General features: G+C 52.2%; 4 protein-coding genes across 4 annotated transcripts; 3 read left to right on the forward strand and 1 right to left on the reverse strand.

The window, feature by feature from the left end:
- Positions 1 to 1,985: 1,985 nt before the first annotated feature.
- MAA_09781 (Cytochrome P450 CYP617G3) lies at positions 1,986 to 3,674 on the forward strand (the record flags this gene model as incomplete). Its single annotated transcript, XM_007827779.1, has 1 exon — positions 1,986 to 3,674. The coding sequence occupies one exon, from the start codon at positions 1,986 to 1,988 to the stop codon at positions 3,672 to 3,674; it is 1,689 nt and encodes a 562-aa protein (XP_007825970.1).
- Positions 3,675 to 6,167: 2,493 nt separating this feature from the next.
- MAA_09780 (glycosyl transferase, group 2 family protein) lies at positions 6,168 to 8,141 on the reverse strand (the record flags this gene model as incomplete). Its single annotated transcript, XM_007827778.1, has 1 exon — positions 6,168 to 8,141. The coding sequence occupies one exon, from the start codon at positions 8,139 to 8,141 to the stop codon at positions 6,168 to 6,170; it is 1,974 nt and encodes a 657-aa protein (XP_007825969.1).
- A 1,041-nt stretch (positions 8,142 to 9,182) lies between these two features.
- MAA_09779 (nucleotide sugar dehydrogenase) lies at positions 9,183 to 10,460 on the forward strand (the record flags this gene model as incomplete). The annotated part of the gene is made up of 1 exon (XM_007827777.1): positions 9,183 to 10,460. One exon carries the CDS (start codon positions 9,183 to 9,185, stop codon positions 10,458 to 10,460), a length of 1,278 nt encoding a protein of 425 aa, XP_007825968.1.
- A 1,698-nt stretch (positions 10,461 to 12,158) lies between these two features.
- MAA_09778 (uncharacterized protein) lies at positions 12,159 to 14,738 on the forward strand (the record flags this gene model as incomplete). The annotated part of the gene is made up of 1 exon (XM_007827776.1): positions 12,159 to 14,738. One exon carries the CDS (start codon positions 12,159 to 12,161, stop codon positions 14,736 to 14,738), a length of 2,580 nt encoding a protein of 859 aa, XP_007825967.1.
- Between the last annotated feature and the right edge of the window lie 50 nt (positions 14,739 to 14,788).

Below are 14,788 nucleotides of genomic sequence, written 5' to 3' on the forward strand. Positions count from 1 at the left end.
CCGCGCCGCCGCCCGCGCCGCAGCCCGCGCCCGCAGGTCTTAATGGGTTGGACCTAGCTCTTAGCTAGGTCAACCCGCGGATGCCAACCCGCGTAAACAACGGCCGTGTTGAATAGGCAGACAAATCACGTTAAAATCTTAACACCCGCGGACGCCAACCCGAGACAACAACGGCAACGTGAGAAGAGGGTGACAAATCACGTTAAAAAATAACCCCCGCGGATGCCAACCCGCGTGAACAACGGCCACGTGTTGAATAGGCTGATAAATCACGTTAAAAAATAACACCCGCGGAGGCCAACCCGCGTTAATAACGGCCGTGTTGAATAGGCAGACAAATCACGTTTAAAAAAATAACACCCGCGGAGGCCAACCCGCGTCAATAACGGCCGTGTTGAATAGGCCGACAAATCACGTCAAAAACTAACACCCGCGGATGCCAACCCGCGTAAACAACGGTAACGTGTTGAACAGGCAGACAAATCACGTTTAAAAAAATAACACCCGCGGAGGCCAACCCGCGTCAATAACGGCCGGGTTGAAAAGGCCGACAAATCACGTCAAAAACTAACACCCGCGGATGCCAACCCGCGTAAACAACGGTAACGTGTTGAACAGGCAGACAAATCACGTTTAAAAAAATAACACCCGTGGAGGCCAACCCACGTCAACAACGGCTTCGAAGGAGGGTTCGACATCTCCCAGTCTGGGGCAGGTCACAGTCCCAGGCTGGCCCGGTACCACGGGTCTGTAGGTCAGGCGCCTCATCACACATGCGCACCTTGTCCGGGTCTAGTAGCCACAACATTTGGTGAAGCTAAAGCAGCCCCTTTACCATGCTCGCCTAGCTAGTCACTGGCAGCTGGTATAAAACGATGTCACCACAACCTCACACCCTTCTTCTCCGGCAGGTCCCAACTCTTACCACGGATCGTCCAGACATGCACCAAACTGTCCTCAAGCTCCTGCAGTCTTCCATGGTCATGTCAAAGCCACGTCAAAAAAAACAACAACGATGAAATACGCACAGCATCTGTCGACGTTGGAATCGCAATCCTCGATATTGGACAGCCTCTACCCTTTCAGTCGGCTCCGCTTCTGCGCACCGCCGCGTTCATCGCTACTCTTGCAGTGCTGCCATGAGAGCCAGAAGCAGCCACAGCAAGCAGCCACAGCAAGCAGCCACTGAAGCTGACTCAGCCCAAGAAGCGTCAAGTCCATCGGCCAATCACATCAAGACAGCCAAGAACAGAACCATCTACGCCGCCTACGAGCATCGAAACTTCAATCCTTGACGCTCGACAATGACACTTGTGACACTCCTTTACCTTGTCATTGGCTCTGTTCACCGCTCTTCTCTGCTGGTTGGTATCATTCGCCCGGCTTTTCTCCGTTCTGCAGCCTGCTGTCGATCTCTTCGATGTTCAATTCAATGTTGGTCTTGCTTTCCCCTTCAAAGGCTCCGATGCATCGTCACTAATGTTCGACTTTCCAGATGCGACTATTTGCTTTTTCGTCTGTTGCTGGAATAGCATTTGTCGGCAAAAACATGCCTCCGATTTTATAGACACCAACTTCGGCATGTCGTCACAAGTCCATTTTTTTCAGCCAATCACTTCGCCCACGGTCGCGTGCATCATTCGCATCTCGGCCCCTGGCTTTGAAACTGTCCGGCCGCGGACAAGATTATCCCGTTGTGCCCCGCCGATGGTATTCCTCCGCAACATTGAACGTGGCGGCCGCGGAGAACAGCCAAGTCCGCCGCTAACCAAGTCCGACTGCGTGATGAGGACGATGCCGTTTCAGGCTCCCTCTCCCTGTCGCAGCGGCATGACGTACATCTCTCAGCCTGCGCCGACGTCCTCTTCTTCTTCAACAAGAGCATGCGTCAACTTCAGACATGTACTGAATGCTTCACAGAGATGCCACCAACTCTTGGTTAACTCTGTCTAAGCATCTTTGAACACATCTCAATTCCAGCTGGTATGCTGCTCCAAGGTCTGGTCGTGGCTGGAGGAGCCAGCTACGTCCTTCAAAAGAAAGCACCACACTACTCACTCGGCTTTTGGACAACTGCATTCGCTTTCCTCTTCATTTACTTCACCATCGCCCAGACATGGCGCATCATTGTCTACCCACGCTTCTTCAGTCCTCTTCGGCACTTGCCGCGCCCTGGCGGTGGACACTGGCTCTGGGACCAAACCATGAGGATCCTCAAGGAGCCTACAGGCAGTCCCTTGCGTGATTGGATTGACAATGTGCCAAACACTGGGTTAATCACATACTCTACCTGGTTCGAGCCGCGAGTACTCGTGACCAATCCCAAAGGCCTCGCCGAGGTTCTTGTGACCAAAAACTACGACTTTGAGAAGCCGAAGCAGTTTAGCCAATCTCTAGGAAGATTTCTAGGCATGGGCATATTGTTTGCCGAGGGCGACGAACACAAGCGACAACGGAAAAACCTGATGCCTGCCTTTGCTTTCCGCCACATCAAGGACCTGTACCCAACCTTTTGGAGCAAGTCGCGGGAGATGGCTCAGGTTCTGTCTGCTACCATCAAGGCAAAGCCCGACGCCGGCCTAGCGGCAGAGGAGAAGATCAATGCCGATGCCGATGCCGTTCAACATGCGCCTGGGGCCATTGAGGTGTACGACTGGAGCTCTCGTGCCACGCTCGACATCATCGGCGTGTCAGGCATGGACCGCGACTTCAACTCCCTCAACGACCCTGCAAATAAGCTCAACCAAACCTACAAGACCATCTTCAACACAGGCAGAGTGGGAAGGTTCATCAGACTTCTGGCAATATTCGTTCCCATCCGACTCCTGCGCCTCCTGCCGTTGAAGCGCAATGCTGACATGACTGCAGCCAGCTCTTACATCAAGCAAGTTTGCCGGGATCTCATTGCGGGAAAACGAGAGAGACTCCATGTTGAGAAGCAGCGCTCCAAGGCAGACATTGATATTCTTTCTGTTGCACTCGAATCCGGCGGCTTTAGTGACGAAGATCTCGTTAACCAAATGATGACTTTTCTCCTCGCGGGACACGAAACGACTGCCACGGCAATGGCCTGGGCCGTGTACGAGCTCTGCAAACGCCCCGAAACCCAACAGAAATTACGCGACCAAGTTCGCTCCAAACTCCCTTCGCTTGAAGGCGACATCACTGCCGCGGAAATCGACAACTGTTCTTACTTGCAAGCCTTCTGCAACGAAGTTCTCCGAGTGTGGTCTCCCGTTCCCCTGACCCTGCGTGTCGCCGCAAGGGACACCAGCATTCTGGGCCAATTCATCCCAAAGGGCACTCCTGTGATTCTTTGTCCATGGGCCGTGAACTTATCCGAGCAGCTCTGGGGCGCAGATGCCAAAGAATTCAAGCCAGAGCGCTGGCTCGACGCCAACGGCCACACGAACAATCGCGGATCCGCAGACTCCAACTACTCTTTCATGACATTTTTACACGGTCCGCGAAGCTGTATTGGCCAGAAGTTTGCACAGGCTGAGTTTGCGTGCCTGGTTGCGGCTTGGGTGAGCAGATTTGAGACGAGATTCGAGGATGGAGGACCGCTGGCTAGGGGAGAAGAGCCGGACTTTGCCACGGAAATCACGACGAAGCCAAAGGGGGGATTGTGGGTGCAGTTGAAGGAGATTGAGGGACGTCGTCAAGAGGCTTGATAACAGGAATTGGCCGTCGCCCAAGAAGTACTGACGCAATCCGCCAAGTTCACCTAGGAGCGCTATCCAATTTTTTTCTTGAAATTGTGAATGGGACACGGCAAGGGGGTTTTTCTCAGAGGAGTTGGTTAGATTTCAATGTATACGGAGTCGCTTCTCAACAGTTTTGTGTATTTGGGTGATGCCTATGTCGTCTCTGCACTTCCCTCACTCATGCATGTCACACGTCACAGTTTCAAGTTTCATCATTCACATACAGCACGATTAGTTACCTGGCTATCGCGAACCATACTAATATGCTATTGCATATCAATGTGTATTTCATAACGGGGAAATAGATCTTGTCAGACTGCAGAATCTCACTTCGCCCAAGTTGCGTAAATGGCGGGTTAAACCATGCATACGCAAGCGAGACACTGCATAGAATCTTACTGCTAGTACTCCAAGATATTCCAGAAGCACATTATCTCGGGCTTGAATGTTTACAGAGAATTGGTCGAGATTCTGCGAATAGAGAGCAACATGGCTGTATTCTACTATTGTTACACGGAAATCGCGCTGTTACACATGGGCTACGGTCACGAGACCTAGGGCAAAGTCCCTCGCCGACTTCTTGTATTTAAAGAGGTCCTTGGTCAACGGGGCCTTGAGGAAAACCAAGGACCTTTAATTCTAAAGACTGTTGTTAGCTGAATTGAGCTCAATTGCTCCAAGCCCTCTATTGAGCCCTTGTCCAACTCTAGCCCACCCCAACTAAGCTTCATATTGCATGTGCAATTATTTAGATGACTCAGACGATATTAGATGTTAGCAGAGCTTTACTTTTTAGAAACATTCCTCAATCATGAGGTAATCCGGCAGTGGCCGCCAAGCCTAGTCCAGGTCCAAATTTCAGCATCTACTTTCCTCTTTAAACAAAGGCACTCAAGATCCGATATGCTTTACATTATACTGCTGTATGTACAATTCTTAAGCGAGTAGCGGTGCCTGGCAGCAAATTCAATTGCCTGTTTTGGCTTTCAAACCGACTAGGAATCCTGACCATGCCTGTTCCTATTGTAGAGCAGGTATAGGCGTACGGTAGTATGAGGTAGATTGACTCTGACATGACATTGATGGTTTCTGCGCCATTTGACGCAGGGGGGCGCCCATTTCTGAAATTTGATGTTGCGTCCCTGGAAAACGACGACTACTGCGTAGTATCGCCGAAAAGTCTGACGCCACAGGCCCTGCTGAGCACGACATCGTCGGCAGAAATGAGTCTCTGATAGAATGACTCGAGCGGCTGTCTGCAAATGTATAAAAACATTCGAATTCCAGGGTACATAGATTGAATGCCAACGGCTTATCCACTGTTCAAGGCGATCCATAGCTACTCGGTGACATTGCTTGAATTTCTCCACAGAGATGCAACACAACTTAGTCATGGGAACAGGGCGGTTTTGAACGGGGCCACTTGTTACTAAAAAGGTATCAGTTGTGGAGGGAGAGTCCTGGGGAGGTTTGTAAAGGATTCCAAATCTGGGGTCTAGACCGTCTGCCTCACCGGTTTCAATGGAATCTTTGGGGGCGTAATGGCTCGGTAATAGAGCGCGTTCTTATTACTGACAACCAGTATCTAGGGGCGGAAAGTATTCGAACACCATGTCGACAGGTTGTATTCCACTCTTCTGTGGGCAGGGGCAGCTACTATCTTCCGAAAAGAGAGAACAGACCCTCGTCGGCCGCTTCGCTTCGGCGGCGTCTGCTCGGTTGTTGAGATGGACCATCTCCGCGGGCCGTTCTCCCAGGCTTACACTGACGCATTGGGCAGGCCGTCTATGAGGACCTGCTGCTGGGGCTGAGCGAGGTTCCCTTCTGGTATTTAATATCAATTTCAAGATGCTTTCAGCTTAAACGACATGCGGCGAGTACTTGAATACTTGTGGGCCTGGAGAATGCTATATTCCAGCCGGCCGCAAGCTGCTTGATATTGCGATAAGAACCTATACCCATTTTGATTAGAAATCGTGAAGATTCATGAGATTGAATTGTAAATCAACGTGCGACTGACAGTCTGGTCGTCCGCAGATGGCAGGGCGCTGGCACTGGGCGGCAACATATCTGCCCCGTGAGCACTTGCAAGATATTTCCTCAAAGAGCGCGTAGAGTAAAACGTCGTGTCGTGTATTGTATCAGAATAAAGCCAAGAGTTCGCCGAATGCCAGGTGAGAAAACATGTCAAGAGGAGATGTAGAACCGTGGAAGACATATCGACAAACTACTTGTCTATTGATTATGTTATAAATAAAAATTGTATTTTTTTAAAACTACAATATGCCAGAAGAAAAGAAATTAATGTGGAAAATCAATACATTGCGTCACCTCCAAGAATGACAACTCCAGTCCCAATATCAACTACAATGAAAACAAGCTAGGCGTCGAGGCCATGTGCATCAGAAATTCAAAAATTTTGACCCTCTCTGTCAATTTTCCAGGCCCACGACTCTATTATTATTTCCTCCAGCTGTTTGTCTCGGAGACTTTGGACGCAACGCCGCTCAACTCGGGTTCTTTTTCCGCCATGTTCTCCTTCTTCTCCCTGATGACTTTCCAAGCCGGCACGCTCTCCGTCACCCGGAGGTGCTGCCGTGCAAAGAAGACTGCGTACTGGTAAATGGTCCAATACACGCTCGCCACCGTCACAAACGTCATGACAAACTTGATGACAAAAAAGGCCGGAAACGCCAGCCAGGAGACTCGCTCATTCTTGGGACTCCCTCGTCTGAGAAGACCCAGATGAATCAAGTTGAACCAAATGGAGAGCACAAAATTCGCCAAGATGGTTCCGAACCACAAAATCAGCGTCAAGCGCCAGTGGGCTATCATGGCGACGGGGAGAAAGACCGGTGTGAAGAGTTTGATGAGCGTGTCGTAGATTTCTCCCAAGACGTACACCTTTGTAATGAGGACTCGCCAGCCCAGGCGCCAGCTGAATATCAGATACAAGGTGTTTGCCCAGATGCGAAAGAGGTAGAAGAAGCTCCAGCGGAAGAAGCGCTGCTGGACGACGGACATTTCGCCGTAACCACCCCTCGAGTCTTTGGCGCGACAGAAGAACCAGTCTGGGAAAAGACGCGGCGGGGTCTCGGTTTCGACAAAGACCGACGAGCTCATGAGGATGCGGTAGCCGGCAGCTCTCGCCGTATGGCCGAGCCACCAGTCTTCGGAAATGCTGTACCCCGGATGAGCGCGCAGAATCTTCTCCAGAACATCGCGGCGCCATAGCGCAATAGCACCATGCGGGAAGACGGTGCTGCCGTACTTGGACTGAAACACCTTGGTAAGCCCGGCGATCTTGTACTCGAGATCCTGGGCCTGCTGAACGATTGTCCCGCGAGACGAGTTCGACCCCACGCTTTTAATGGTATATCCAACACACGCCACGTTCTCGTGGCCGGGGCCATTGAACCACTTTGTCAATATGGGCAGGCTGGGGGGCAGCAGGACGTCGTCGTCTATCAGGAGGCAGTACTGAAACTCCTTGCCCAGCGTCACGCCGACAAACTCGGCGGTAATCTTGCTGCCGACGGGGAGCCAAAAGTGCCGCACGCCAAACTCGTCGCATATATCGGCCGTGTTGTCCAGCGGGACAGTCGAGTTGCCGTTGGCCACGACGAAGATTTGCTTGGGGCTGAATATCGCCAGGCACGCGGGCAGCGTGGTGCGTAGCGTCTCGGCCGCCTTGTAGCAGGGGATGATGACGCAGCACTGGGACACGGCCTGCTCCTCGGCTTCCCTTGGTTCTTGCCGGGAGACTTGGAACGTGCAGAGAAACTGGGGCAGGATATTGCGAATCATGCCCGCGGCGAGAAAGGCGACAAGGCCCGCGATATGATGCTGGCCAACTTGGCCTTGGTACCAGCGCCAGAACCAGACCACGGTGCCGGGCCAGAGGGGCCAGCCGACGAGGACGAAGTAGATGAGCGCGGCGAGGAGTAAGAAGTAGAATGCCCTGAAGGCCATCTTTGCTTTGAAACTAGGTACCGTGTGTTTCTGCTTGTCGTCCATGAGCCTTGTCAGTGTCTCGAATTCGGCATCATCGAGGGTTGGTTGCTCAAAGGGCAGTTTCTTCGTCTTATTCATGATATTCCTGACCATGTAGCGCGGCGAATTTGACGACGTGGCGTGGAAGGGTTTAAAGTCGGTGTATTTCGCCTGGTTGGGTTTCTGCGGCCATGGCTGGACGTGCTCGACTCTGTCCTCGGAAGAGGTACGCGCATCATGGTCGTGTTTGGCAGTAAAAATCTCACTCGAGGCAAGAACACCACCGCCATCAGGGCCGTGAGTTGAGTCTTTGTCGGAAAGGAGCGGCGAATCTTGCGACTTTTCACACGGCAACACGGCAGCTTGCGGCCGTGTCACGCGCAACTCAGACTCATCTTGCTCACAGCTTTCTCTGCCTAACTTGGGAGTTGCTGAAGACATGGCAACGTCTTTGAGGCACTATATCGCGCCTATTCAGAAGCTGGCGAGTGGAAACCATCAAAGAGAAACAAGGAAGAAAAGGTCTAGCAACGATCTAGCAATGACATGGAGTGCCTCATTTTGAGTCAGATATTTGAACTATGGCTACTCCGTAGTTGGCTTCGTATGAGGGCGAATGATAGGTAGTCGGCGACATATATAACATTAGTTATATGCTATATCTCAGGCACATATGTCGTATGACCATGTCCGGGCGACTTGTTTCCACATCAGGGTCCTATCTCCCTTGCATACTCTATCCCTTCGTGGAAATTTTCTGCGCCGGCCCTCCCTTGGAGAGACCGTTTGCGTTGGGACCGGCTTTACTGGCACGGCTTTACCGCGACGGCTGGGCGCGAAAGATAATCTCGTTTCGGGGCCTGACTCGTAACGCCGCTCCAAGTGAGGTTATATTAGTCGTACGACTTTGGTCGGTTGCGCTTCACGCAGAGCATTGCCAAGAACGCTTCTTGCACAGGTTATCCGAATCCGCTCTCCCTCATTCCAATTTGAAGCCTGGGCGATGCGCTTACCTTATCCAGGCAACATGGGCGACTGGGCTTGATCGCTACCGGAGATCTAGCCACCGTGATCCTGGCATCGCGTTTTAATGACATCGTCAGATATGACCCGCCTCAGAAGGATTCGGGCGAGCTTTGGTGTATTTCGTTATTGTCCAATAGTTCGGTTTCGCCAAACGTTGCGGGCGTCGCCAATCTATAAAGTCCAAGATGCGGTCAAGGCTCCCTTTTTGTGCTATATCGCAATCAAAACATTCGCCAAGCAATTTAATAACTCTACATTTCGTGTTGTGTCACCGCGGAAAGAGCGATTCCTTCACATTTCGCCAGTCAAATATAATTTTGGTAAGATTTCTACGGTTGTGGCTTTTACTCCGGCAGTGGACACTGCAAGCTGACTTGAATTTGGAACACAAGACTGCCGCTTTCGAAAAGATACACACCAAAGTGAACATAGTCTGAGACGCTCACATCAGAAACAATGCCCGCGCCGATCCCAATCTCTCCATCCACCGAGGTTCTGCTTCGCTGTTCCGAGGCCGCCGACGTGCGGCTACAGCAATACACCAAAGGACCTCGGGAAGCAGAGATTGTCGTGGCCGTCGTCGGAGTCGGCTACGTCGGGAGGCGGCTCGTGCAGTCCTTTTCGACCCAGTTCAAGGTCATTGCCTACGACATCTCGTCTGCGACGCTCCGTTCCGCAAGACGTGAGCTATCCAGCGGCGCCAATGTCAAGTACACGACGTGTCCGATGGACATGAAGCAGGCTACTCACTTTCTGATATCCGTGCCCACTCTGGTCAACGCAGACGCATCCATCAATACAACACATATCAAGGACGCCATCAACACCGTGGCCACAGTTGCTCAGCAGGGCTCGACTGTTGTCCTAGAGAGCTCTGTAGCCGTCGGCATGACGAGAAGCCTCCTCGGCCCTATTGCCGTCTCATACGGCTTGTATGCCGGCATGTCTCCGGAGCGCGTGGACCCTGGCCGCACGAATCCCCCGTGCGCGAGCATTCCCAAAATTATATCTGGACTTGACGACGCGGTGCCGGGCTCCCTCGCCTCCATCGAGCAGGCATATGGACAAGTATTCAGCAGGCTGGTCCCGGTTTCTTCCCCCGAGGTGGCGGAGATGACTAAACTCTACGAGAACTGCCAACGGATGATGTGTATAGCCTTTGTGAATGAGATGGCTGATGCCGCTCTGTCGCACGGCATTGATCCATATGAGGTTTCAAGAGCCGCCGCCACTAAACCCTTCGGATATGCGCCCTTCTCACCGTCGGTGGGCGTTGGTGGTCACTGCATCCCCGTAAACCCTTACTATCTATTATCTAATAGCTCCTTTCCGCTCTTGCAGGCCGCCACGGAGGCCATGGCCGCCCGCCCGGCACAGATTGCCAGGCGAACTGTGGAGGATTTGAAGCTTTCAGCTACCGTGGATGGCGTAGAGAAAGGTCGAGTCCTTGTTGTGGGCGTGGGCTTCAAGGCCGGTCAGTCAGTGTTGAGTTATTCCCCCGGCGTGGCGCTCTTGAACGCGCTGCATGAGCAAGGACAGGTTGAAGTGAGCTTTGCCGATCCTCTTGTCTCACAAGAGGACCTGCCTCACGTCACACGGCTGAGTGAAGCGGAATGGAACCAGAAAAACTTGGAAACATTTGACGCCATCATTATATGCGTGAAGCAGCCCGGCCTGGATTATCAAGTTTTACAACACCTGAGCGGTGTAAGGGTTGACATTTGGTGCGAGTAGGAGATTTCATTATAAATAAATATATGGCGTGTAACAAGGAAGAGGCCAATTGTCGGCAACGACGAGTCCTGTATCGAATATACTTCTTTTCAGATGCCCTTTACGCGCAGTGATTCGAGCTGCGGCCTGTGTTTTAACTTCTGCAAAATCAGGGCAGACTGTGTGCAAGGATACCATCTAATCTATTGGTTACACGACCACCGATAGCTTAATGCCCTTGTTGCGGATTCTAAGCCGGAGGGAGAGTCTCCAAGTGCTGTGACACATCTGAACGCCAGGTCTGCATGCCAGGCAGTATAGATGCCGCCACCGTCCAAAGGCAGCATTGCGGAATACTACCTAAGACATCCCCGCGGCGTCTGACTCATGTAGAATGTATAAATGTGTAGCTGAAGAGACCCCGCCGCTACTGGTGTGAGGGGTTTCAGGCTGAAAAAGAAGCAGGACATGCAGGCGAGGTTGTGAGACGAGTCATATGCAGAGCAATATGCTGTGGCCAGCCATACAATGCAACGCTTGTTCAGGCCGGAATATTTCGGCTCTTCTCGGGATGAATAGCGGCGGAAATAGAGTGATGGTACGAAATACCATCTTCCTTTTCAACAATATTTGTCGAAAAAAAGAGACGTACCCGTACGTGCTCATCGGCCATCAACCTCAACTCCGTTGCAATTCCGGAAATAGAAGCCTTTCTGGCTTGCACTACTTAGATTGCTGATAAATTGTATGTGAAACAAGGTAACGAACATTTTCGTCATTGGTTGATCGGCTCCCGACCCTGCTTGAGACACGTCCACAAGTAGGTGATGATGAGAAGATAGTAGTCCATGTCCCTGCTACCCATTTTCTTTATTCGTCAACAGCGGCATAGATAGTAATATGATGTCGCTCAGCGTATGGTGCAATTGGGCCTTACAATGTCACAACTGCAAGCTGTAGAGAGTCGAGGGTGTATCACGTCACCTCGCAGCACATGTTTTCTTGTGTTTCGAGCTTTTTGCCGTGTCGTGGTGTCAATATACTTGTCGACGTCAATGACCATCTGTCACAAAATATAGAATTATTCTTTCATGTAATGAATTTATATTTGTGCGAGAGCGAGGGCGAGAGACGGACAGACAAGCAAGGTCAGCCGTCTGGGGGAAGCCGCAGAGTCACCAGACACATGTGTAACCCATCCTGCTACGACTGCATGCAAGACTTATCATAACTCAGCAGTGGACAATCCAGGTCAAGCAGTAGTCGACTCATCTACCCTGTACGCCCGCACAGATGAGAGGTTCGTATCTGCGCAACATGGCAGCAGTCGATGGATGTCCAACAGAAGAGTAGGCGTCGACACGATTCATGTCTCAAAAGCCTCGGTTGAAGACAAAAGTCCATTTGACAGATGACAGATGTCTTGGTGTGACGACACAATGGCACAATGGTCTGCAGGATGGTGGTGACGATGGAACTTGATAGCTCCCTCAAGATATGCATGGTTGAATGGCTCTTGAAAAGTGACTCTCGATTCTTAAAGACTGGCTGTCACGTGCGCCGAGATTGGTTGGATATTTAAAGACGACGACCAGACGTCTTCTCTTCACCGCCTGGGTTCGAAAACCAACACGACTCCTTTCCCATTTCTTTCCTGCTCACAGTAGCAGTAGCACTACCCTCGTAATTCTTTTCCCAAACGCCTTCACCCCCGCAGCCATGAGCATCACATGCACCGTAGAAGTTGGACCAAACCCAACTGAATGGTATGGCACACTTATCGTCAAAGGCATCAAGTACGATGATGGTAGTCAAGTGGCCATCGACAAGTTCCTCGGCATCTCATTCAAATCTCCCGCCGCTGTGGACGACAAAGCCTTCAACCTAGCTGTAAATCCTTGGCAGGCTGTTACGGCAGAAGTCACCAATGACCCAATTGACGCATCGACGTATCTTGTCTCGGCAAAACTCGAATTCGAAAAGAGCTACAAGTTCAACACAACAGACACAATAACAATCGGCATCAACGGCGACTTGAGAGATAATACGGAGCCCTACACCGACTCTGTTCGTCTCGCCGCCGATTCGGTCCCTGACATCAACGGGACTGTTGTGATTATAACCGCAGATGCCCCGAATCCAGCGCTCGAGCCCGAAGAGGTGACCTTGTCGTTTGCACAAGGCTCACGAAACTTCACTGCTAGCGCACTGCCTGGGACGACGACGTTGGTTAAACTTCCGTACGGCGAATACATTGGGTCGAGCTCAGAGCTCACGACTGTGGACCAAACCGTTGTCGCGAAGTCCGAGGTTTCGCCCAGCTCTTTCACCGTCAACGTTGGCGAAGAAGTTGCTGTCGAGGTCACTTTTAGCCCAGCCCAAACTTACAGCGCCATAGATGTATCGATTGGAGACATTCCGTCTCTCGAGTCTGAGATGCTCCATGTGTTCCTGACTCGTGACGGCAGCCAATTCATCGACTTTTACACCAAAGACAACGAGACAACGTCACTGCGGCGACTTCCCGACTCGGGGACAGTCGAAGTTTCCATTCATGTCATTACACTAAACAATGTTCAATACGAGTTTTCTACCAAGAGTCTGGATCTCGCTGCCCAACTTTTCAACGTCACCTTTGGCCAAAGTGATGTCACAACTTCGCCCGTCGATACCACAGACTTTGTTGAACTGCCTATTGTGATGGAATCAGATGTCGCACCGGATAAGGATATCACGGTCCGCATCGCATCAGATGAGCTCATTTACACCCAAAAAGTTCCAGCCAAGGCAGGCACCACGCCGTTCTCGGTACCTGTGGCTCCGGGAGAGTACCAACTTCAAGACTACAGCTTCGTCATAAGCGGAACCGTCTATGCTGTCAACGGCCCAAACACGTTGACGGTTGCGAAAGACGGTAGCACACAGCTCAATCTGGAGCTGGTTAAAGGAGCCAATCTCCACGTCAAAGGTTTCCCCGACGTCTTGAGTTTCGGCGGTCTCGCAGACATGACTCCAAGCAACGCAGATGACTTTGTCGCAGCACGCGCTTCGTCCGTCTTCAAGTATGCCGGCAACGACGGTGCCGGCGACAGCGGTACCTTCTTGACAGACGATCCTGCCACCAGGCGCACTATTCAACTCGCGCGCGACATCGAGGCTAAACTCGGAGACGGGAGCTCCGTACTGCCCATCATGATTTCCTACACGGTCAACCTTTCTCTGGGCGATATTTACAAGAAGCTGCAGGACACGACTGGCCTCATGCACAGCTTCGCCAATCTCATTCTGGCACTCAATATATCCAACACCTTCATCGACCAGGACCATCCCGTGCCCGCGGGCTTCATTGTCAACGCCGACTTCCTCGGAGAGGGCCAGAAGGAGAATCTGGTCGACTACGCCATGCCCGTCAAAGAACCATTACAAGGCGCCCTTGACCACTGGAATGTCGAAGCAACCATTCCCGATTCCATTGAAGACACGTTTGCCGGCTACACTCTGGCCGTGAACTGGCTCGTCCGCACCGTTGCACCCACCGTCACGTTCGGCTGGCAAGTCAATATTTGGGGCGGAGGCACTTCCACTTGGATCTACGACTCGGGGCCTGGTGATCAGCAACCGCTCGACCAAGCCAAGCAGACGGCCGACTACATCAAGCAACTCGGCACCTACGCCAGCGGCGACTACACGCCCGACTTCCTCGCCGTGGACCGATACGAAGCCGACGACTGGACTGTGCGTGCCTACGGCCCCGGGTACTTCTACGGCCCGCACGAATGGCGTCGCTACTACGACTTTGTCAGGTATCTCGGCCTCGAGCTGCAAGTGCCCGTGGCGCCCTGGCAGATTCCGTCGAGCCACGCGCCGCTCGTCGTGGACGCGGTCGCGAGCGACTTTGATCCGCAGCACTGGGGCACCGGAGGCAGCTACCTGCTGGGCGATGCCGACGTCGGTTCCGACATTGACAACATCAACCCGACGGTGCTTGACCTGGAGCTCAATGCCACGCTCATCAAGGCCAAGACTGCCAGGGAGGTCTGGCAGCGCGGCGAGCCGTTCGATTTGACACAACCGGCATACCAAGACTTTCCGGTGCGTGGTATATTTTCCGTCCTGCTTGGAGGAGGTTCCACCACTGGCATTATCTCGACTGTTGGCAATGCAGGGGAGTGGGTGGCCGGCAGGCTTCGCGCGTACGCGGACAATCCGATCCCGCTTGATAAATATCCTGTTGATGCGTCTGGCTCTGGGGGCGCTCGTGTCGGGGGCATTGCCAGGAGGGTTGTTTTGGGGAAGTGAGTATCGTGGGCTGATTGACAAAATGAATTACAGAGATTGAATCATGATGT

Source organism: Metarhizium robertsii (genome assembly GCF_000187425.2).
Source record: "Metarhizium robertsii ARSEF 23 chromosome Unknown MAA_Scf_8, whole genome shotgun sequence".
Classification (NCBI taxonomy): domain Eukaryota; kingdom Fungi; phylum Ascomycota; class Sordariomycetes; order Hypocreales; family Clavicipitaceae; genus Metarhizium; species Metarhizium robertsii.